This window comes from Microtus pennsylvanicus, chromosome 13, assembly GCF_037038515.1.
Source record: "Microtus pennsylvanicus isolate mMicPen1 chromosome 13, mMicPen1.hap1, whole genome shotgun sequence".
NCBI classification, from domain to species: domain Eukaryota; kingdom Metazoa; phylum Chordata; class Mammalia; order Rodentia; family Cricetidae; genus Microtus; species Microtus pennsylvanicus.
In genome coordinates, this window is record NC_134591.1 from 67,194,299 (window position 1) to 67,217,481 (window position 23,183).

Here is a 23,183-nt window from a genome sequence, read left to right on the forward strand (position 1 = left end):
ATGCTTTTTTGGGGGGGGCATGAGCACATATGGGGCTGGTCTGGCTGGTGATGAGACCCACACCTGAGACAGAAGATTCGGGCATTGTGCCTGGTTCTGGCATGAACTGGCACTAGGCCTCAGCAAATCTTTTTTTTTTTTTTTAATTTTCGAGACAGGGTTTCTCTGTAGCTTTTGGTTCCTGTCCTGGAACTAGCTCTTCTAGACCAGGCTGGCCTCGAACTCACAGAGATCCGCCTGCCTCTGCCTCCCGAGTGCTGGGATTAAAGGCGTGCGCCACCACCGCCCAGCCTCAGCAAATCTTCTACCCTGTGGGAAAGTAGGTTGGACCGCACTTTACCCGGTAAATCACAGCCACGTGGTGATACACAGATTAATAGAAATGTGTTAATTGAAGATGTAAGAGCTAGCTAGAAATACACTTAAGCTATTGGTCAAACAATTTTGCAAATAATACGGTTTCTACATGGTTATTTTGGTTCTGGACAATCGGAACGAGCAGCCTCTGCCAACAAGACCCAGTGACCAGCCCAAAGATACACGGTCCCAGGTCTTCCCCCCAAGCCCCCTTTCTCAACTGCAGGGGGGCATGAACTCCTACGGAACTTCTCCCTTCCTCCTTTCCAGATGTGTGGTTGAAGACTCAGGCACCTACACTGTGCTGGTGAAGAATGCCTACGGTCAGGCCTCTTCCTTCGCCAAAGTCCTCATCCGATGTAAGTCATCCCCAGCAGGGCAGGTCCTGTGAGCTCAAGACCAGCAGAGAGCCATGGACCTATGGTCACACGGAAGAAAAGGGTCATATTGGCTGAGATCGGAAATGGGGGTGGGAGTGGTTTGGACTGAGAGATCCTTCTTCAGACTAGCAAGGACAGCTAGATAAATTGATGGCCTAAGCATGACAAGGCAGGAACCTCTGTCCCTGGAAACTGATGTGAACGCCACCTAGAGGAGAAGGAAGACACTGTCTTCCCCTGAGCACTCATTATGTATCCAGCAGACACACACACACACACACACACACACACACACACACACACTCTTTCTCTATCCTGTGCTGGCCTTGAACTTAGCTCTGTCTACAGGGTCATAGCAGCTATGGGTCAGTCACTAAACTAGGCAGATGGACTAGAAACAAGGGACTGCCCTCCAACTTGGAGGACAAAACCGACTAGGTTTCAGGCCCCAGTGCTTCTTGACAGACCTCCCTGGAGAAGCTGTGCCTTGTCTACCCAAATCCATAAGCATGTTGGAGCCTACCCAGATGAGAGCCTGCAAGAGGTGGTCCAGGATCACAGGCGATGTCTAAGCCCTCCCTACCCCCTACCCCACTGCCCCTCTTGGCTTTCTTGTGTGTATTTTCCTATTGGACTCATCCCCTCCCAGATGTTGCCCCATGAACATTCAAAAATCATAGCTCACAGCAGATTAGACACCCAGATGTCAGCCAGATCTGAGTTCCCATCCTGGCTCCGCCTAGCTAGCCGTGTGGGCCCAGACAAGCCACCTAACCTCTCTGAGGTGTGGTTTACTTGCCTATACAATGAGGTCCTGCTTCCTGCCTCAGATGCTCATGATATTCGGTGAAATGATGCAGATAAGTTTGACACACTGCTCCTGGGAGAGAATGCTGTCCTCTGTCCCTCTGAGGATGCCACACCTGGCCCTCAGAGCTCTGGAGTGAGAGGCCCCCAGCTGGTGTATTCTCTCTGTCTCCACCTCTGCATATCTCTCTGTCTATCTCTGTGTGTCTCTGTGTGTCTCTGTGTCTTCCTCTACCCCTGAATTTCTCTCTCTCTCTCTCTCTCTCTCTCTCTCTCTCTCTCTCTCTCTCTCTCTCTCTCTCTCTGTGTGTGTGTGTGTGTGTGTGTGTGTGTGTGTCTCCCCCACCCGCCAAGGCAGCTAGCTGTCCAGCCCTGTCCTCCTTGCCTGTCACAATCCTTGTTAAACTGTCCTCTGCAGTCTCTGTCCTCTGTACATTCCTGAGATCGCTCTTGAGAGGCAGCTGTCCCTGTCACCAATCCTGATTCTCTATGGAGACATTTGAGCTGCCCCATAGGCTGTGCCCAGAGTGAAGGCTAAGGTCATACACTGGTCACACACCACTATTTAGCCCTCCCTCCCTCCATCAAGGCCAGTAGCAATTCAAGGATTCCCGTCCAAGGCCTCAGCTCACAGATACTGCCCTCCATGGTGACGTGGGGGAGGGTGGTGTCTATGCATGTTCCTGTGCTAGGAGACAGGGCCCCAAGGTCTAATACTGAGTCTCCTAACAGTTCTGTGTGCCACCTGGAACCTCCCCCTACCCTTTCCAGGCCTCACTCTGGGGACCAGGGTCACATCATGGCTCAGGCTGCTGGGGCTAGCCGGGTGACTCTGCCTCAGTTTCTCCATCTGTGAGGATCGGCAGTTGAGCACTAGGGGCTAGGGCCCTTAGCTGGCTCTGGGAGTCATGTCCATCTCACTGTGGACCTCCAGTCTCTGTCTGGGATGATTCCTCCCGAAAGCCTAGAGTCTCTGGCCACGATTGTCCCCTTTGAGGACAGTGTAGGATCCTGTCAGAAACTCCAAACAGAGGAGGAAAACCAGCATTTACGAAGCACCTACTATGTGCAGGGCGCTGACTTGGGGCTTTATTCCTGGAAACCAGTTTGTTCATAACCCATGCCATCAGGGAACAACCACAGCTCCCCTTTTACTGATGAGAAAACTGGGGCCCAGGAACCAAAGTGACTTTTTCCCCAGAGGGGCTTCAGGGATCACTGACAAGTAGGAACTCAAACCCATACCCAAGACCATGCCCCCAGATGTATAGAATTGGGTGCCTGAGCCCTCTCCAGCTGTGTTTGCCTTATTTCTGCAGCTTACCTTGAGAAAGACGCCGGCTTCGATTCAGAGATCTTTAAACGTAAGTGGGCTGGGGATGGATGGGGGCAGGGCATCTGGGATCCCCGTGGTCTTCCTCAGAACAATCACTATGGCCCGCAAAGGCTATCCACGGAAGGCTATCACATGCACTGATCCCTGACAGACATGCTGACTTATGTGGTTCCTTCCTCCCACCCCAAGATGTCTTTCCCAGCTGATGTGCCTCTGAGAACCAGAGGAACAGGGAACAGCCCAGAAGAGCCCTAGCTCACATTTAGGCCCCAGGACGAGCCAGTGTCTCAAAAGACTTTGACCTCATGTTTCTGTCCCCACCCAGGATCTATGTTCGGCCCCAGCGTGGAGTTTACATCGGTGTTGAAGCCCATCTTTGCCCGAGAGAAAGAGCCTTTCTCCCTGACCTGTTTGTTCTCGGACGATGTGTTAGAAGCCGAGCAGAGAATCCAGTGGTTCAGAGACGGTGAGGCCATGGCCTTCCAAGGCAGAGCCCCACTCCCTCCCAACCTAGGGACAACCTCCCCACCTATGGGAGTCATCCATGCCGCTCCTCCAGGCAGTGCCAGAGGAGGGATGGGCACAACCGGGTGGAGTTAGGAGTCTTCTTTGTTTCTTTTCCTGTTGCGGAGATACAACACCCTGACTGTAGCAGCTTAAGGGGGAAAGTGCTTATTTCTGCTCACAGTTCAAGGGTGCAGTCTACCATGGCGGGGAAGTCAAGACAGCAGGAGCACCAAGCAGCTGTTCGCATCCATCCACAGCTAGGGAAGCAGAGAGCCAGGAGTGAGCAATGCATGCCAACTGCTGCTCAGCGAGCACCCTTTCTGACTTATTCCAGGATCCAGTCAGGGAAAGGCGCCGCCCCTGTGGGTGGGTCTTTCCACCTCAAAGATTGCAGTCTATCCCCCAGAGGCATACCCTGAACTCACAGGATTATTCTTAAGCATCCCTTGTCTGATGGAGGAGGCTCAGTCCTGTCCTGAGCAACTCCTACTCTGAGGGGAAGAAATGCCCAATCTGATGGAAGGCACCAGACCCATCCCTAGGAGACAGCTGTCCAGGGGAGGATCATGGCTGCATCTTGGGGTGCCCTCAGTCTGAGGAAGGCAATCCTTCTGCCCTGAAGAGCATCCTCTCTGGGGGTTTGGCCTCAGACTTGCCCCAACCCCTGTCTGTCTCGATCTGCCCCAGGAGCAAAAGGGCCCACTTGGCCCTCCAAGACTCCACTCTGAATTCAGGTCCAGGAGCGGGTAGAGACTACATGGGCTTAGGCAGCTGTGTGTCAGCGAAGCCACTACAGTCACTGTTTTTGAGGTCTACCCAGGTGGCTGCCATCGGGCACTGGCTTCACATGTCACCTCTACCCTGGAGTGAGCAATGATGTTTAAGACAAAAGGACCAGAGGCCAAGGTCAGGGGAAGCAGGGCAGGCTGTGTTGCTTACCGCAGGCTTTCTGAAGACAGCGTGGGAGCATGTGTGCATGTGTGCATGTGCGCATGTGCATGCACTTGTAAGTGTGTATATGAGTGAGTATGTGTGTTTGTGAATGTATGTGTATGTATGTGTGCGTATGTGTGTGAGAGAGTGTGATGTGAGTGAGAGTGTGTGTGAGTGTAAGTGTGTATGTGTGTATGTGTGTGTGAGTGTGTGTGTGAGAAAGAGGATGTGGGTGTGGGTGAGAGTGTGTGTAAGTGTGTATTGTGTGAGTATGTATGTGTGTGTTTGTGAATGTATGTGTATGCATTGTGAGTATGTATTGAGAGAGAGAGAGAGAGAGAGAGAGAGGAGTGTGTGTGTGTGTGTGTGTGTGTGTGTGTGTGTGTACTCAAGGTTGAGAGAGCTCCAGAGTGGCTCAGTGAAGGGCTAGAGCCGGCTACTCTGAGGACAGAGGCCAGCTGGCTCTCTGGTCCTGACTGTGACCAGCCAGCAGCCTAAGGACAAGGAGCACAGCCTCCCTCCCATCTCCACACCCCTGCCTGGAGCCCAGGAAGAAGGCACCTGCTGGGGGCGGGGTGGAGTGGAGGAACCCTGAGGGACAGCTGCAATAACAAGACTGATGTGTTTTCCCAAACCTGTCCATCACTCAAAATAGAGTGCCGACAGGGGGAGGAGTCTTGGCGAAAAGAAAGAACCTTTCTCCAAGGCAGCTCTGGGCAAGGCCACTCCCACAGCCCCACTCAAGGGCCTCCTTACAGATCCCCAAGTCTCTCTACTGACCTCGGTCTCTCTAATGACCTCGGTCCCTCGACCAGTCCTCCGCCCTCCTCACTGTGTGAGACCCTGGCCTTTTCTGAGCTCCCATCTCTCAGTCAGTCCACTTCCTACATTAAAGTAGGCTTGCCTGTTGAGCCTGAAGCCCTGGCTTCCATTCCCAGGACCACATAAATAGGGCATGAAAGCATATGCCTGTCATCCAGCTCTCAGGAGGCAGAGGCAGGAGGATCGCAAATCACGGGCTAGAGGAGACCGTATCTAAGAGAAAGGAAACCACTACTTTCATCCACCGAGCCACTCCTGCTAAACCGCCAGGCTGCGTACAGGGTTCAGCTCTTTTTCCCACAGAACTAGTTCCTCACCTGCTAAACCTTTACCCTCTTCTTGAACCCCACCCTTCCTGAGCCCCGGTCCCATCCTCTAGATCTCTTAGAGGAGAGCTCAGAGCCCACACTGACAGAGCCCTGAAAATCCTCAATGTTCACCTTCACCGCCAACCTGAGCCTCAGCCTGTGGCCACACCAGCGCGCGCTCTCTCTCTCTCTCTCTCTCTCTCTCTCTCTCTCTCTCTCTCTTGCATCCGACCAGAACCCTCAGAGCCCTGAGCTTCTGTGAGCTCCTGGGTGAGGCCAGGACCCCTCCTGAGCTCACGCTGGACCATCTTCCCCTCTACAGGCAGGCTCCTGAGATCTTCAACACGCAGGCAGATACTCTACACAGACCGCCAGGCATTCGTGAAGGTGTCCTGCGCCTACAAGGAGGATGAGGGGCTCTACACTGTCCGAGTCTCCTCCCCCTTTGGGCCACAGGAGCAGAGTGCTTATGTCTTTATAAGAGGTAAGGGGTGGTGGAACCAGAGACCCCAGCTCTGCAGGGGAGACTTACAGCTCTTGGAGCCTGGGTCCCTCTGCTGTAAGAGGAGGATGTTGGGTTGGTTTCTATGGGTCCCTGCAGTAGCATCTTGTGGAATCTGAGAGGCTCGGCCAAGTCTCCACAGTCTCTAGTAGGAGATGTGGTAGGGACGGGGGGGGGGGGGGGGCTCTGTACAGTGTTGGGAGTTCTGGTCACGGTTTGAGTTCTGCTCCTGGTGCCTTAACCCTGTCTGTATTCAGTCCCTGGCTTGGTCACTCTGTGAACAGGGCGTCCTTGAATACATTGCTCTACCTCTGGGAGACTCAGCTCCTCACCTCCAAAACAGAGGTTGCGCTGGAGTTCCCAGATTAATTGTGTCAACTGTTCCGGCACCTGGTATAAAATGGCACCTAATACATGATACATCACTCTCTTCCAATGCTGCTGTCCAGTGGGGGCCAGGTTAGCCCCCTGTCACTGGTCCTCCAGGACAGAACTGAGGTCCTAGAGAACTCAAGGGAAAAAAGGAGGTCAGACAGGGGCTGGGGGAAGATCTGGCTGCCCAGTGTTTTCAGGCTGAGAATGAGTCCCTTTGTTTTCCTCCTCCTGGAGTTCAGATGCTGCAGCTGAGAAGCCAGGAGCACCAGGCTCCCCGCTAAATGTCCGGTGCCTGAATGTGCATAGAGACTGCCTGACCCTGACCTGGGCCCCACCCAGTGACACCCGGGGTAGCATCATCACTGGCTACTCCATCGAGCTGTGAGTTGCACTCTGGTGTGGCAAAGCCCATTGGGCAGAATACTGGGAAACAGTTTGTGTACGTGTTGGTAGGCAGAAGAAGAAGAGGTGTGGGGGAAACAAAGTCTGCGCTAGGTCTCTCATCCCTGATTCTCAGAACAGGGCAAGCAGATAATGGAGATAATTCAAGGATGTGCAGATTTCTAGATCTCTTTCACACTGATGCTAGAATTCTGGGACAAAACCATTAAGTCCTTTGAAGCCTGAGTACCTGTGAATTTGGTGGCTAGGTCAGGCCCCAGAGAGGGGCACACTGAGATGGGGAAGGATGTGTGGAGACACAGAACTTCCTACATCCTTCACGTGCTTTAGATGCTGAAGCCAGAGCTAGGGAGAAAACCAGGCGCCAGTGACTGCTATGTGTGTCTGGGCCTGTATTTGGTTTTCTGGTCCTCTAAGTATGCAGGGATGGGGGAAGACAAAATAGAAGTGGAAGTGAAGGTCCCATCATGGTGTCGGGACACTGCCAGCTCTCCAGAAGCACTGGATGTTCCGATCAGCACGGTGGTAGATGGTGAAAGTCCTCTAGGCCCAGTCTGGAGCAAGGCTTCTAAGTGGGGGGAGGGGACACGCATAGGCAAAAGGCAGCTGTGGCGTGTGTGCAGAAATCAGGCCCTGTAGGGCTCAGACTGGAAAGGGCTGAAAGCCAGGGTCTGTGTCTATAGGTGCAAGGGTGATTCAGAGGAGTGGGTGCCCTGCCATAAGGCCCCTGGGGGAACCTGTCGGTGCCCAATCCAAGGCCTCACTGAAGGACAGAGCTATCGATTCCGTGTGCGCGCCATCAGCAAGGCCGGCAGCAGTCTCCCTTCCAAGGCTTCAGAAGCAGTTGTCATGGGTGACCATGATGCAATCCAGAGGAAGACAGGTGAGTATGGAGGTCCTGGGAGGAACACTGGAGGGACCCAGTCAGGGCAATCAGAATAGACTACCTTACTAGGAAAGAGGTGGTCTGGTTCCGTTGTCACTGCTGTGGCAAAAACACAATAACTATAATGTAAGAAAGGGAGGGCTTGTTTGGGCTCCCAGTTTTAGGGTGCGGTCCCTCACAGCAAGAGAGCCTAGGAGCACAAAGCAGCAGGTCACATGGTATCCATGGTCAGGAAGCAGGGAGAGACCACTGACTATCTCAGTTTCTTCTTTTTACTAAGTCCAGAACCCCAGCCCATAGAATGCTGCCACATGGGCTGTCTGTAACTCCAGTTTCAGGGGACCTGACACCTTCACATGACAGCTCACAACTGTCTGTAACTCCAGTTCCAGGGGACCTGACACCCTCCACAGACATACATGCAGGCAAAACACCAATGCACATACAGTAAATAAATAAATAAAATAAAATAAAAAGAAGTGGTGGCTCCCCCCCCCCCCACATTTAGGATGGGTCTTTCCACCTCATTTGACTCTCCCTCACAGGCATGCTCAGAGGTTTGTTTCCATGGTGATTGTAAGTCCTGTCAAGTTGACAATCTAATACCAACCATCACCGGGACACACAGCCCAACCTCCAGGAAGTCCTAGCCTGAGAAAAGAAAGAAAGAGAGGGAGAGAAAGAGAAGGGGGGAGAAGGAAGGAAGGAAGGAAGGAAGGAAGGAAGGAAGGAAGGAAGGAAGGAAAGAAAGAAAGCTCTTCCCAGCCCTAGTTTGATGAGAACTCATAATTTGATTCTTAAGTACCCTTAGTCTTATGGAGGAGGCTCGGACCTGCCTTTAGGGACCCCCTCCCCTGAGAGGAGAGAAACAGCTAGTCTGGACGAAGGCACCGGACCCATCGCTAGGAGACAGCTGCTACTACTTCAGGTGTCCTTAGTTTGAGGGAGGTGCCCTCAAGAGCCCCACCTAAGGGTGTTAGGGACGTAGCTTTCCCAGCCCTTAGAAGTCACCATACCTTGGGTTTGCCTCAGCTCTATGAACATGTCTAAACACATGGCTCCTGTCTGTCTCCATCTGCCCAAGAACAACAGGGTCCACTTTGGACTCCAAGAAAGCTAGACCCAAAAGAAAGCTAGGTCCTGAAGTTGCATGGCCAGGACTGCCAGGCCAAGCAGAACCAGGCAGGACGCAGACCCTGAGGTGAATGGCTGGCTCCTAACCCAATCCCCTGTGCCCTGTCCTGTCTCCTAGAGATTCCCTTTGACCTGGGCAGCAAGATCACCATCAGCAAGAGTGATTTCGAAGGTATGTGTGACCTTCCCCCAGCTCTGCCCCTAGAACCAGCCCCTCACAGCTCCAGGACTTGTGTTAACTGGCTGGCAGAACAAGAAAGCTATTGTGTTCAGAGTGTAGAAGGATCAGCTCAGAGGAAACCAAACATGGGGTCCCCAGAGGAAATCAAACATGGGATCCCTGTAGACTGCCATGCTGTGTCTCTGTGGAATAACTTATAAAGAGGAGCCCTGGGCAGGGATCAGGGTCTGGTGCTCTCTCTGTCTGGGTTTGCTGGACAAGCTTCTGCCCCCCACCCTGCCCCATGGTCTTAGCACCTTCTGTGGAAGGCAGGGCTGAGATTAGGGGTCTTTGAGGGCACACTCATCTCTCCCTTGATGACTTTGGATTCCAGATGCTGTGACCATTCCCTCAGCCCCAACCAATGTCCACGCCAGCGAGATCAGAGAGGCCTATGCAGTTCTGAGCTGGGAGGAGCCACGTCCCCACGGCAGAGCCCCACTGACTTACTCTCTGGAAAAGGTACAGACGGAACTGGGAAACAGCCCAGGATAGCCTAAGACAAAGGCGGCTATGTGGATCTGGGGTGGAGGCGGTGCAGAATGTGGAGAGCTCCAGGAACAACTTTGGGATCTTCAGAGATGGGAATTTACTGCCTGGAAGGGCCTAAGCTAAGCCTTACTCTGAGGCAGGAGGATGGACTACATGGCCTTTTTGTAGTGAAAGCCACAGTACCCCAGGGTCAGACAGTTGTAACTAGGAGATCCACCGGCTTCCTAGGCACCTCCTACCTCCAGGTCACACCTAGGCCCAGCACTCAAGGCATGTTGGGTAAGAAATGAGGCTTATATTCACCAGAGGGGGCACTAGGTAGTAGTCCTCACTAGGGACAGAGATGGAGGAGGGGAGACTGTGGAGGGGGTAGAAGGAAGATGGCCTTTGCAGAAGAAGGTGCCTTCTTTCTGGCAGAAGACAGCCTTGATGGGATCTAGTAAAATCCAGGCCCTGCTGTATGAGTCTGGACCAGCTTCCTAAACTCACTGTGGCTCAGTGTCCTCCACCCTATATTATAGGACAGTCTGCTCTGGGAGGATGGGGAAGAACACCACACATAGCCAGGGCTAGCGACTATGTCTCACTCACCTCCCTAAAGGCAGAGACTGAGTTAGTAAATGACTCAATGACTTACCTGACCATACATTTAGAATGTCCAGGGAGGACTCACCACCTCTGATGATCCAGAGAGGTCCTCTATTCGCCTAATGGACAAACAGCCTTAGCAGCCGGGCATAAGGGAAGCTGTAGATAATTGAAAGTCTGTGGAGCTGGGAACATAGCTAAAGTGCTTACTGCATTTGGACCCTCAGCGTTCACATAAAAAAGCCAGATGTAGCAGTGGGCTCCTATAATCCCGGTGCTGGTGTGAGCACAGATAGGAGGATCCCTGGGGCGGGCTGGCCAGTCGGTCTAGCCAGTGAGTAAGCTCCAGGTTCAATAAGAGACTGTCTAAAAGAAATAAGGAGGAAAGTGAGTGAGAAAGTCACCCGGTGTCGACGTCTGGCTTACACACACACACACACACACACACACACACACACACACACACACACACTTGCTCGCAAGCCTGGGCATGCTATTCCTTCACACAACCATATGCACAAAAGAGAAACTTTGTTTCCTGGGCTGTGGACTAAGGCCTGCCTGGGCTCAAAGGCTGCCTCTGCTAACTAGTAGCAATGTGACCTTGGGCAAGCTGTTGGTGTTAATCCTTCTGTGTCTCAGTTTCTTGTCTGGAACAATGTTCATAATAACGATACATTATAACATAATAAATCCCACACACCTTGTAGATCTGAGGTGTGTGTCACCCGGATGTGCAGAGAGCAGAGCCCGGTGGCACACATGACGTGCACGGTGGGCCCACTGATGCCTATGGAGATTTTTTGGTGGGTTGGAGGCCCTGACAGTCATGTGGGCCTTGGAGAAGAAGAGCCATGGAGGCAGGGTCAGCAGGTCCTCACTGTGACTCTCTACCACCATCTTCCCAGAAGCTCAGGAGCAGTGGCTGCCTCCTGAGTCCCTGGTGCAGCAGAGTGAGTCGCACGGGTTAACCCACCCCTGAATTTACATGTCCTGTCGGTATCTCGCTTGATGGATGACTTCAGACACAGTATCAAAAGGCCTCAACACCTACGCTCCCTCCCTGGTGTGGAAATTAACGTCCACCTTTCAGGAACTTCCTGGGAATTCACTGGCTTAGTCATCCATTCTCCCATGAGCTGGGACTGATCCTGGTCCCAGGGACACACTGAGGTGGGGAGGTCTGAGAGACAAGACAAGGCTGTAACATTGAGGACAAGGGTCCATTGTCTAGTGGGAGTTGCTAAAGCATGAAACAGGAAGCAGGAGAGACTTCTGTAGTCCTAGACATGACTGGAGGCCTCCCCAGAAGGTGAGTTCTTCATAAGAGTCTATAGGAAGTAAGAAGCCAAGAACATTCCAGAACGTTCCTGGTACAGGCTCCAGCAAGTACAAAGGCCCAGAGACAGGACCTGAAGAGCAACAGGATGTCTTAGGTATAAGGTAGCAGAGAAAGGCAAGTGAGTGGTAGCCAGATAGGTAGCAAGTCACAGGAAAGTGTAACAAGTCAGAAGGACACAGGAGCTTGAAAGGATTCTGTGCAGACAGGGACCTGTTGCTATAAAGGATCCCATTGACAGGCACTGAAGAAAAGACCAGAATGAGGCATGGTGGTACATGCCTGTAATCTCAGCACTGAGAAGCTAGCAGCAGGAGGGTTCAAGAGCTCAAGGCCACTTCTGAATGAGTTTTAGGCCAGCCTGGACTACATGAGACCCTGTCTCAAAAACCAAAGGGCAGGGGCGGGCTTTGGTGGCACACACCTTTAATCCCAACATTTGGGAGGCAGAAGCACACAGATCTCTTTGAGTTCAAGGCCAGCCTGATCTACAATGTGAGTTCCAGGACAGCCAGGACTGTTACACAGAGAAACTCTGTCTTGAAAACAAACAAACAAATCAAAAAGGGGCTGGAAAGATGGCTCAACAGTTAAAGAGTCCAGACTGCTCCATCAGAAAACCAGAGCTCTTCAAACACCTGAAACTCCAGCTCCAAGGGATTGGATGCCCCCTGCTGGCCGCTGGGTACTCTCACACACAAAATAATAAAATAATTTTTTTTTTTAATGGAGGGAAAAAAGATAGCAATAAGGAGAGAGGAAAAGAGAGAGGGAGAAGGAAGGGAAGGAAAAAAAAGCTTAAGTTTGAATGAAAGGGCTCAGTGAGACTAGCTAAGCAATTCAAGCAGCAGGTGATGTTGGCCTGGATCAAGGGAGCAGTGGGGAGTTAAAACTGGACTCTGGATGTGTTTTGAAGGTGGAGTCAACTGGCTTTGTGGCTAAAGCACAGGTCTGGGCCTATTGTGCCAGCGGTTTGGACCCAAGTGACTGCAGGTATTAATGCCATTAGTGCCGTGTGAACCACACGGGAACCCAGTGCTGGCCACGCCTCCCATGAGAGGCTCAGCAGACATCAGAGTGAGGAGGTTGAGGAAGCAGATGGCGGAGAGATCAGGTGCTCTGGAGTCATCCAAGCTGCACACAAGCTGCTCTAGGAGCCTTCAGGGCAGCACCCAGTCTGTAGTCAGGCTCCTGCAGCCACTGAACCATCCCCAAGCCCTCTTGCTCTCCAGTCCATCATAGGCAGTGGAACCTGGGAGGCCATCAGCTCAGAGACACCCATCAAGTCCCCGAGATTCGCCCTCCTGGACTTGGAGAAGGGGAAATCGTATGTCTTCAGAGTGCGAGCCTTGAACCAGTATGGCATGAGCGATCCCTCAGAACCCAGCGAGCCCATTGCCCTGAAAGGCAAGCCAGGTACCAAGTGATGCTGCTCCATGGAGGGAAAAGGCAGGCTTCTCAGACTGGGGTTGCAGGGAGGGAGGGACTGACTGAGATTGATGTAGAAGGCCCTTGCTTGAGTGAGGAGCAAGCTGGCCTGTAGGACTCAGCTTAGGCTGCCCCGAGCCCTGTAGCAGGTCTGGAGTCTGTCCACAGTCTTGACTGCTGTGGAAGTCTTCCCAAATCTCCCATGCTCCTCCCTTTGCCCCTCTTCACCTATCAGAACCATCACTCAGTGTCCTCTCTCCACCTCTCTGGTTTTTAGCGACCCTCCCTCCTCCAGCTCAAGTCCAAGCTTTCAGAGACACGCAGACCTCTGTCTCCCTTACCTGGGAGCCTGTGGAAGGCGGCACGGAACTCCTGGGTTATTACATCTACTCCCGGGAAGCAGGGGCATCAGAGTGGCAAACAGTGAACAACAAGCCCATCCTGGACACCAAGTAAGTCTGTCTCACTGGCTCCTGGCCGGGACGTCCCAGGCTGGGCACTGCCCTAAGCTCTTCCATGTGCTGGGTTCTCCTAGCTCGCTGCAATCCTGCTTTCAACATGGTAGTTTGTACTGTTGTTTAAAGAAGGAGAAACTGAGGCATGGAGTGTTAAGGACCTAGCCAATGCTCCTATAAAAGTGAAGGTGGGGAGGGGGGACCTGGCCCCAGAGGGTCTGTTTTAACACATTCATTCACTGAGCGTGCTGTCGGCAGGAGTCTGAGGGTGGAGGTAACCTCTGTCGGACAGGCATCCCATAGAGCACAGGAAATGTGGGTCAGGGAAAGGGAGGCCCACGGTTCCAGTTTCATCCAGAGGAAACAGGATAAGGAAGGCAGTTTCCTGCACGCCAGGTTTTCTTCCAAGGGCCTGCGATGATAGTTGTCTGGAGGGTCTGTAACGGGGTTCTCAGGGGCTGAATCACAGACGGCCTCAGTGTAAATCAGACCAGACATTGTTCTCTTCCAAAGCTGAGGCCAGCGTCCTGAGCAGGCGTCCAGCAGCCCTGGGCCACAGGTAGGCCTCCTTGGCCTTGACCCAGCCCCCCTTTCAGGCATCTTTGCATCCTTTGTATGTTTGATGTGGTGAATATGTACATACGTGCAAATGAGTGTGGAGACCAGAGGCGGACATTAGATGCCTTCCTCAGTTCCCCCTTCTCTTTATAAAATGTGAGTGTGTGCGTGTGGGTGTGAATGTGGGTGTGCACATGGCAGTGCACATTTGAAGGCCAGAGAACAACCATTAGTGTCAGCCCTCCTCTTCCAACCCGACTGAGTCAGGGTCTCTCGTTCGCCACTGTGTATGCTAGGCTAGCTGGCCTGAGAGTCACAGTCATCCTCCTGCCTCCCGCCCTGTATAGAAGAGCTGGGATTACAGACTGCCATGTCTGATTTTTTGTGGTTGCTGAGGCATCAAACTCCAGTTCTCAGGCTTGCTCTGCAAGGACTCTCTTTACCCACTGAACTAACTCCCCAGCGCCCCACCTTTTAAAAAATATTTTAATCTTGTTTGTTCATTAATCTGGGTGTACGTGGAAGTCAGAGGACAGCCTGAGGGAATTACTTCTCTCTTTCCATCATATGGATCCCGGAAATCAAACTCAGGGTGTCCAGTCGAGTCACCTGTCCAACACCTCATCTTATTTTTTGAGACAGGGTCTCTCAATGAGCCTGGAGTTCACTAATAGACTAGGCTGGTCGGTGAGTGATCTATAGGGATCCTGTCTCTACCCAGCGCATACACCCTGAGCAGAAGTTACACACACACACACCATCACCACCACCACCACCACCACCACCACACACCAATTTTGCGGTGGTGCTAGAGACCAAACTCGTTTCTTCAGGCACGTGTGGTACACACTTTCCCCAGCCCCTCATCTTCGCATGTGGATGATGGGGTCTAGAAAAACCGATATTCTTTACAACCAACATCCTCCATGTGCCATTTCATTTATCATTGTGAGACTGGAGCGATATTTTAGACTACAACCTTCTACTTGTCTCTTGCTGGTGACTGTTTATCCCCTAAGGTGGTTCAGGTAGAGTCAGCGGTGTAGACACCCCTGAGAGCCAAACTTCTCTCTCCCAGGTTCTCGGTTCCGGGGCTGCGGACCGGAAAGGAGTATGAATTTTGCATCAGGTCGGTCAGCGAGGCTGGGGTTGGCGAGAGTTCGGCTGTGACACAACCCATCAGGGTCAAGCAGGCTCTGGGTGAGTGCTGGGCAGGCCCAGCCTGCAATCCTCAGGGAAGCCTGACCTGGGCAGGAGCCAAGGCCATGTCTCGGAAGGTCTGATCCCTGATCCCAGAACTCCCTCAAGGGATCTGGAGCTTTTCGCTCACTCTTTCCTTCCGGGAGGAAGTGGCAGTGGCCTGGGACCACAGTGAGAACTGATCCCAGAGAGTGGGAAAGCTCCCTGGTTCAGAGATCAGACTCCAAGACACCCTTGAAGGGAGCAGACACTCCTGGCTCAGAGAGGACTCCCAGATCACGGTGGGAACCCACCAGGGAGGCTGACCAGCTCCCTGGAGCCTCACTACCCAGTGAGTCATCCCAAAGAGCCCTCTGCTCAGTCCTTGCCTCCCACAGCTACCCCATCGGCCCCATATGACTTTGCACTCCTCTCCTGCGGAAAGAATGAAATGGTCATTGGCTGGAAACCCCCCAAGCGGCGGGGAGGTGGCAAGATCCTGGGTTACTTCGTGGACCAGCATGATTCGGAGGAATCAGATTGGCACCCAGTCAACCATCAGCCCATCCCAAGCCGGGTGTGCAAGGTGAGGCTTCAAACACGTGACTGCAGCCTCCACCCCTACTGCTGTGCAAGGTGCAGGAAGCATGGCGGAATGCCTCGAACTTCCCCAGGCTCTGCCACCCAGTAGCCCCTAGAACGGCCATATTGGAAGTCCTCACGGGTCTTCTGCTCTAGCTGCCCCACTGCCCTGGTGCCTCCCACTTCTCTGCCCCAGCCTCAGCTTCCACAGTCTGACTTGTCACCCCTGCAGGTCACCAACCTTCACGAAGGCCATTTCTATGAGTTCCGAGCCCGGGCAGTGAACTGGGCAGGTATTGGTGAGCTGTCGGCCCCCAGCAGGCTGTTTGAGTGCAAAGAGTGGACGATGCCCGAGCCAGGTGAGAGCCTGAGAGCCAATACCCAGACTTGTTCACATTCCTCCTGATCACATCAACCCACAACACAAATGCCACCGCCCACCCTGGGCATCCTGCCTTGCTCTGTTGGTCCAGACCCCACATTCTTCACACGCTGATCCTGTAAACCAGAGCTTCTCAACCTTCCTAATGCTGCGCCCCTTTAATACAGTTCCTCACGACGTGGTGACCCCCAACCATAAAATTATTTTCATTTCTTTTTCTTAACTGTAATTTTGCTACTGTTATGAATCATAATGTAAGTAGCTAATCTGCAGGATATCTGATATGTGACCCCGTGAAAGGGTCGAACAATAGCCCATCCAAAGGAGTCATGACTCACAAGTTGAGAATCGCTGATATAAACCCTGACGCAGACTATCTTAAGCCCGCCTGGGGGGATCCCTAACCAGACCACCACCAGTTCCAGCCAAACTGTTACCCACCTCGACACCATCTGACCTCTTTCTGGCCACAGACCTTCCATTAGCCCCAAAGCCACACTCTTAGGACAGCCAGGCTCACCCAGAACTTCCAGCCCAGTACCCCCAAACCCAATCCTAGACAGACACAAATAGTCAGCCGCCATGAACACTGCTCCTGCAACTTTCATGGTTGTCTCACCAAGGAGGCTCTTAGCTCTCCTAGGAAGAAACAGTCCCTGCCAAATCACCCTGTGTGTCTCAGTTCTGTGTTCCACATAAACCCTTCCCCGGAGGCTGGGAATAGCTCAATAGCGGAGCACTTGCTAGCATGTGGGATGCCATGGGTATCACAAGCTGGGATGCGATTACAAGCAGCTAATGTCAACTGGATGTTTGCTGTGGGAGGGGGATTTCTATGAATGGCCTCCTTCTGCTCTCTACGGCTCCATCTAATAAGAACCACTGTTGCCTCGGTTTAGAGGTGAGGAGACGGGACTGTCAAGGCTAAATAACTCCAAGTCCCCATCACTGGAAAGGGCAGAGCTGGGAAAGGTGGAGCCTGGCAGGCTGGCTCTGGAGGTCATCACCAGTCTACCCTGCATCCTTGCCATCAAAGTGGCAAAAATCCCGGAGGGGTCCTGCTGTTTCAGATGGGGGTGGGGAAGGTCAGGGAGGCTCTGGAAGGAGGCAACGCTGAGCACAGTTTAAACAGTTAGCCAAGCTTCAGGTCTAAGGTCAAGTGTTGTGTAACCAAGGCTGGCCCAAAGGAGGCACTTCCAGACTCAGTGATGACTGACGAGCCGCCCAGCTTGCACACTGCCCACAGTTTACACACTGACTTGCACAACTCGCTGTCCACCTGTCTGGCTTGAAGGCTGTGGGGTAGCTGCCACCTGGCTGAACAACCCCACATCTCAGGCCACATTTCCTTCCCCACAGGCCCGCCATATGATGTGAGGGTGTCTGAGGTGAAGGCCACCTCCGTGATGCTGCAGTGGGAACCCCCACTGTATATAGGAGCCGGGCCAGTCACAGGCTACCGAGTCAGCTTCCAGGAGAAAGGCTCTGAGGAGTGGAAGCCTGTCACCCCAGATGTCACCTCCGGCACCCATCTCAGGGTGAGTTTCTGCCTCTCTGTCCTCCCGGCCACTGCATTTGCCGGAAGTCGGTTATAATAACAAATACCAAGATAACAAGATCCTCATGAACAAAAGAAGACAGACAGGGAAAGTCTTTATAGCAACAAATGTCCCTATCAAACAATGGCTGGGATGTTTAGATGATATTAGGTCTTCTAGACACAGGAGCATTGATATTAGGTGAAACCAATGAAAAGGTAGAAGTCTGACAGATTCTGGGTCAGTCTCCCACGGCAGAGTCAGCCGATGCATGGTGGACGGTCTCCTTGCCCTTTCCCGTGTGTTGGCCCAGGCCAGGGCAGATGGCCTCAGTCACTTGGGATAGTTTCCGCCTTGGAGAGTTGGCTGCTACTCAGTAACTCTCTAACCACTTCTTGACACCTACTTACTGCCAGATCTGGACCAGGTCCCAGACATTTTAAGCTAAACATGCCATGGGCATTGGTGACAGGAGGTTTCTGGGAGCTCCAGGAAGGGAAGTCAGGGACACTCCCTGGCATCCTTGCATAGGTCACAGCTGAACAAGGAAGCGTGGGTTGGAATCAGTTAGACCAAGAAGGATGTGGGGCTAGGTGTTTAGGCCGAGACCTCTGCAAGGGCCAAGGCCAGGGAACCTGGGGGAGCACTAGAGTGAAGGTCACTTACATGGGAGTAAGAGGGCAGAGGCTTAGGCACTTTGGGAAATGTTAGGTCATAAACATCAGAACTGGAAACTGGCCTGAAGACCACTAGAAGAGTTAAGCATAGCCAGATCGGCAGAGGTAAAGGCAGACTGGAGGGAGGTCCAGGGGGCAGAGATACCTCTGAGGGAACTGTGGGGCTAATCCAAAGAAGCAGAAACAGAGTTTCCATCCAGGCATAGCTGGGACATGCACAGGAGAGCCTCCTTCTAGATGTGTTAAGGAGCCACACTTGGTGGTACTGTCTGTAATCCCAGCTACTCTGAAGGCAAAGGCAGGAGGGTAAGAAGTTCAAGACCTGCCTGGACTCCAAAGTTCAAGGCCAACCTGGTCAACTTAATTGAGGCCGTTTCAAAATAAAATAGTAGAGCTGAGGATGTGGCGCAGGTAGCAGACTGCCCGCCTAGGATGCACAAGGCCCTGCATTTGGTCCCCAGCATCATGTAAGCCAGGCAGGGTGGCTTGAAATCTTGCCCAGGAGGAAGAGGCAGAAGGATCAGAAGTTCAAGGTCATCCTTGACTACAGGTCTGACCTACATAAGACTGTTTCCATAAATTAATTAACTTATTGATTTGGAGACAGGGTCTCTCTGGGCAGCCTAGCTGGCCTGGACCTTATATGTAGACCAAGGTAGCCTCAAACTCCTAGAGATCTATGCCTCTGTACTGGGATACACCATCACACCTAGCTAATTTTTTTTTAATGTAAGGAATGTAACTCAATGGTAGAGTATTTGTTTAGCATGCATGAGGGTTTTGGTGCAATCCCCAGTGCCTTTAAGGAGAAGAAAGAAAAATAACTTGTTTAGGGCTAAGAAAAGAGCATGCAAGGTGACCTCAGGTCTGTCTCAGAGTCTCTGAGGAGAAGGCCATATCCATGAGAGATGAGAAACGCAGGAAGGAAGAAGGCTTTCTAGATGGGAGGACAGTGAGTTATGTCCAGTCAGGTTCCAGGCATCAGTACCCAGAGGATAAAGTCAGACAGAGAGGCCAATAGAAAATGGAACTTACAGGCAGGCATGGTGGGGCGTGCCTGTAATCCCACCCACTACTTGGGAAATACAGACAAGAGGCTCGGAGTTCCAGGCCAGCCACCGAGACATAAGCAAGTTAAAGATTGGCCTGAGCTGCAAGAGACCCTGTCTTAAAACAAAACAAAAATTAGGACTTGAAAGCCAAGAATGAAGATTGGTCGTGGGTTTTCTTTAACTCTAGCCCTATCTTGGAACACTGAAATATTGCTTTTTACTCTTTTTTCTCTTTGGGCTTTTTTCTCTTTGGATCTTTGGGGGCTTGCCACCCAGCTCCCAAATAAATCACACACGAAGACTTATTCTTTCTTATAAGTGTTCAGTCTTAGCTTGGCTTATTTTTTTCTTTCCAGCTCTTCTTCAATTATCCCATCTATCTTTTGCCTCTGGACTTTGTCCTTTTCTTACTTCTGTATGTCTTACTCCATGGCCAGCTGGGTGACCGGGTGGCTGGCCCCTAGTGTCCTCTCTTCTTGTTCTCTCTTGCTCTTTTCTCCCTTCCAGAGTTCTCCTTCTCTTTATCCTCTCTGCCTGCCAGCCCCGCCTATCCCTGCTCCTGCCTATCTATTGCCAGTTCAGCTCTTTATTAGACCAGTCAGGTGGTTTAGATAGGCAAAGAATCACAGCTTCACAGAGTTAAACAATGCAATATAGAAGAAGGCAACACATCTTTGCATCGCTAAGCAAATGTTCCAGAGCATAAACAAATGTAACACACCTTAAGATGATATTCTGCAACAGAGGACAGAGGCCTTTAACATCAGTAGACAAAAAGAGAGAGAGAGAGAGAGAGAGAGAGAGAGAGAGAGAGAGAGAGAGACAGAGAGAGACAGAGAGAGAGACAGAGAGAGAGTCCCAGGCCAGCCTGGGCAGTAAAGAGAGGCCCTATCTCAACACAAAAGCAAAACTCGCCCTGGATCCCAGTAAAAGGGCATACTCTTGGCCTGCCCCAGCCCAGGAGGGGTCCCAGCAGCTCTGGACAGAATCTGGGCAGGTCTGTCCTCCCTGTCCTCAGGTTTTGCTCTCCCACCACCAGGTGTCTGACTTGCAGCCAGGAAAGCAATACATGTTCCGGATCCAGGCTATGAACTCAGCTGGTCTAGGACAACCATCAGTCCCCACTGACCCTGTGCTCCTGGAAGACAAGCCAGGTAGGATGACCAGGGAGTGCCAGACTGCTCTGAGGGACTGGAGTCTGGGTGCAGAAGACGCTCAGAGGGAAGATGGGAGACGCATGAGGATGCGGCTGGAGGCCTGGACCCACTGGGTTCTTTCCCACCCTCCACTCTACCCACTGGCAGCTCAATTTTCCCTTCTGATTTGTCTCCATCACCACACTTTTCCACTGGCCGTGAGAGTGTCTTTCATGCTTTCGATGCCATAAACATGAAGTTATGCAACAACTTGAACTGATACCCAGCTCCATCTCAGTCACTTCATGTAGCTTTGTCTCTCTCAAGTTCACAGGGCCTGTAGTCACTATGGTTATGCATGTCAAGAGTTGCTGCTAGGTCCTCGTGCAGAGGAACTCACTTGTCTCAGTGCAAAACAATTAAACCACCAAGGCCCACAGCTAGCAGATGACAAACTCACCCATATGGCTAACTATAAAGCATTTTGTTAAGTATTCAATTCACAAGTACTTAGTGAGGTCCACATGCGCCGGGCATAGCTGTGGATGAAAAAGCAGATCTTGGTCTGCATGCACCAGGGACACAGACATGGGTGAGGAAGCAGATCTCGGTTTGCATGCACTGGGGACACAGATGTGGAGGAAGCAGATCTAGGTCTGCATGCACCGGGGACACAGATGTGGAGGAAGCAGATCTAGGTCTGCATGCACCAGGGACACAGATGTGGAGGAAGCAGATCTAGGTCTGCATGCACCAGGGACACAGATGTGGAGGAAGCAGATCTAGGTCTACATGCACCGGGATACAGATGTGGAGAAAGCAGATCTAGGTTTGCATGCACAGGGGTACAGATGTGGAGGAAGCAGATCTAGGTTTGCATGCACAGGGGTACAGATGTGGAGGAAGCAGATCTAGGTCTGCATGCACCAGGGACACAGATGTGGAGGAAGCAGATCTAGGTTTGCATGCACAGGGGTACAGATGTGGAGGAAGCAGATCTAGGTTTGCATGCACAGGGGTACAGATGTGGAGGAAGCAGATCTAGGTCTGCATGCACAGGGGACACAGATGCAGAGAAAGCAGATCTCTGCTGTTATAATAGGGGAGATGGGAGCAGGGAGTTGACAGACAGTAAAAGCAGATGTCAAACTAGTCCACGAGGAAATTTTAGGATAGCCAGGAGTAAGGTAGGGATGCAGCTCACTGGTGGAGGGCTTGCCTAGCTCTGCATTTTGTCACAGCACTGCAGAGATGAAAAGAAAGAAAAGAGAAAAAGGATTTTTAGAGATAGGAGCCAGGTTAGAGGTACACACCTATAACCCTAGCACTCCTGTTGACCAAGGTTTCTGTCCCACCTGGTCCTGCAGTCGTTCAGTCCCAAAGAAATACACAGAAGTCTACATCAATCGTAAACTGGTTGGCCTAGTAGCTCGGGCTTCTTATTAATTCTTTCTTACATCTTACATGTCTGTGTTAGCCACGTGACTTGGTACTTTTTTCAGCGAGGCAGTCACATCTTGCTTGCTCTGTGCCTGGCTTCCGCTGAGGCTGGGTGACGACTGCAGACTGAAACTTCCCTCTTCCCAGAATCTCATTGCCCCGCCTCTACTTCCTGCCTGGTCGCCATCGCCCAGCCTATACTTCTTGCCTGGCTATTGGCCAATCAGCATTTTATTAAAAATAATACAGGTGACAGGATAAAAGACTATTGTCCCACAGAGCCTAGGGTTGTAGAATCGTGGATAGCCTGGACTCCATAGTGAATTCAATACCAATCTGGGCTAATGTGCCAAAATGTTATGTTAAAGAGAAGAATTAAGAGGTGTAGGGGAGAAGAGAAGGAAAAGAAGGAGGAAGAGGAAAGGGAGGAGGAAGAGGAAAAATCAGCCAGAAGGACTTGAGGAGGTGACATTTGAGGGTCACAAAAGACCTTGGAGATCACAAGAGGTCTGGTGCTCCAATCAGGGAAGCCACACAACCCCAGTTACAATGTTGAAACTGCCCCCTTGCTGTCTCTTCCTGGATCTCACCCCCAGATGCACGGGAGATCGAAGTTGGTGTGGACGAAGAGGGCCGTATCTACTTGGCTTTCGAAGCCCCCGAAGCTCCTGACTTCTCTGAGTTTCAGTGGTCAAAGGATTACAAGGGTCCACCTGACCCACAGAGGGTGGAGGTGGAGGACGAAATTAACAAGTAAGTGGGGAGGGATTGGGGGGCAGCATCCAAGGGTGGCAGACCTGGAAGGCAGACACACAGGTTGGCCAGGGCTGCCCCGCCTGCCATGGCAGTGCTAGCTGCAGTCAAAAGGAGATCTTCTTTGGGGATTCTCTTTTGGTGGGGAGCCTTGAGTGCCACCGCCTAAAATCCTCACGCCTTCACAGAGTCCCTGGCTGCTTGACTGTAGACTGTGTACCACATTGCCCACCCAACTCTGGAGCTTTTGCTGGTCCACAGGAGATGTCAAGGGGGCGCAAGAGGGCAGCTGTCACTGCTGTCAAGCGTAGCCAGGGCCTGGGCAGGGTATAGGCCAAGAGAGCCAAGATTCTCCAGCTTCTGCCACTCAGTGCATGAGCCTCAAGCCCCATCTCAGGGCATCAGCTTGCCTCTCTCTGCCAGGTCCAAGGTCATCTTGAAAGAACCTGACCTTCAAGACTTAGGTGTCTACTCAGTGGTGGTCCCCGATGCTGATGAAGATACCTCTGCAAGCCACACACTGACAGAAGAAGGTAATGGCTTCACTCCCTGCCGCCTCCTCAGGGGAACAAATCCCGATCCAGAACCCAAGCACCAGTGCCCATAGAAGCCAGG

The 23,183-nt window shown here is 52.1% G+C and overlaps 1 protein-coding gene across 1 annotated transcript in view; it reads left to right on the forward strand.

Moving 5' to 3' along the window:
- Myom3 (myomesin 3) overlaps positions 1-23,183 on the forward strand; it is a 50,450-nt gene that overhangs the window by 10,652 nt on the left and 16,615 nt on the right. The window contains exons 7-23 of the mRNA XM_075946157.1: positions 628-716; positions 2,864-2,908; positions 3,206-3,346; positions 5,773-5,934; positions 6,567-6,708; positions 7,413-7,612; positions 8,868-8,921; positions 9,304-9,431; positions 12,621-12,804; positions 13,094-13,268; positions 14,908-15,029; positions 15,407-15,594; positions 15,823-15,949; positions 17,332-17,510; positions 20,279-20,393; positions 22,412-22,568; positions 22,992-23,101. Coding sequence (XP_075802272.1) covers positions 628-716; positions 2,864-2,908; positions 3,206-3,346; positions 5,773-5,934; positions 6,567-6,708; positions 7,413-7,612; positions 8,868-8,921; positions 9,304-9,431; positions 12,621-12,804; positions 13,094-13,268; positions 14,908-15,029; positions 15,407-15,594; positions 15,823-15,949; positions 17,332-17,510; positions 20,279-20,393; positions 22,412-22,568; positions 22,992-23,101 — 2,318 coding nt within the window. The remainder of the gene's footprint in view (positions 1-627; positions 717-2,863; positions 2,909-3,205; positions 3,347-5,772; positions 5,935-6,566; positions 6,709-7,412; positions 7,613-8,867; positions 8,922-9,303; positions 9,432-12,620; positions 12,805-13,093; positions 13,269-14,907; positions 15,030-15,406; positions 15,595-15,822; positions 15,950-17,331; positions 17,511-20,278; positions 20,394-22,411; positions 22,569-22,991; positions 23,102-23,183) is intronic.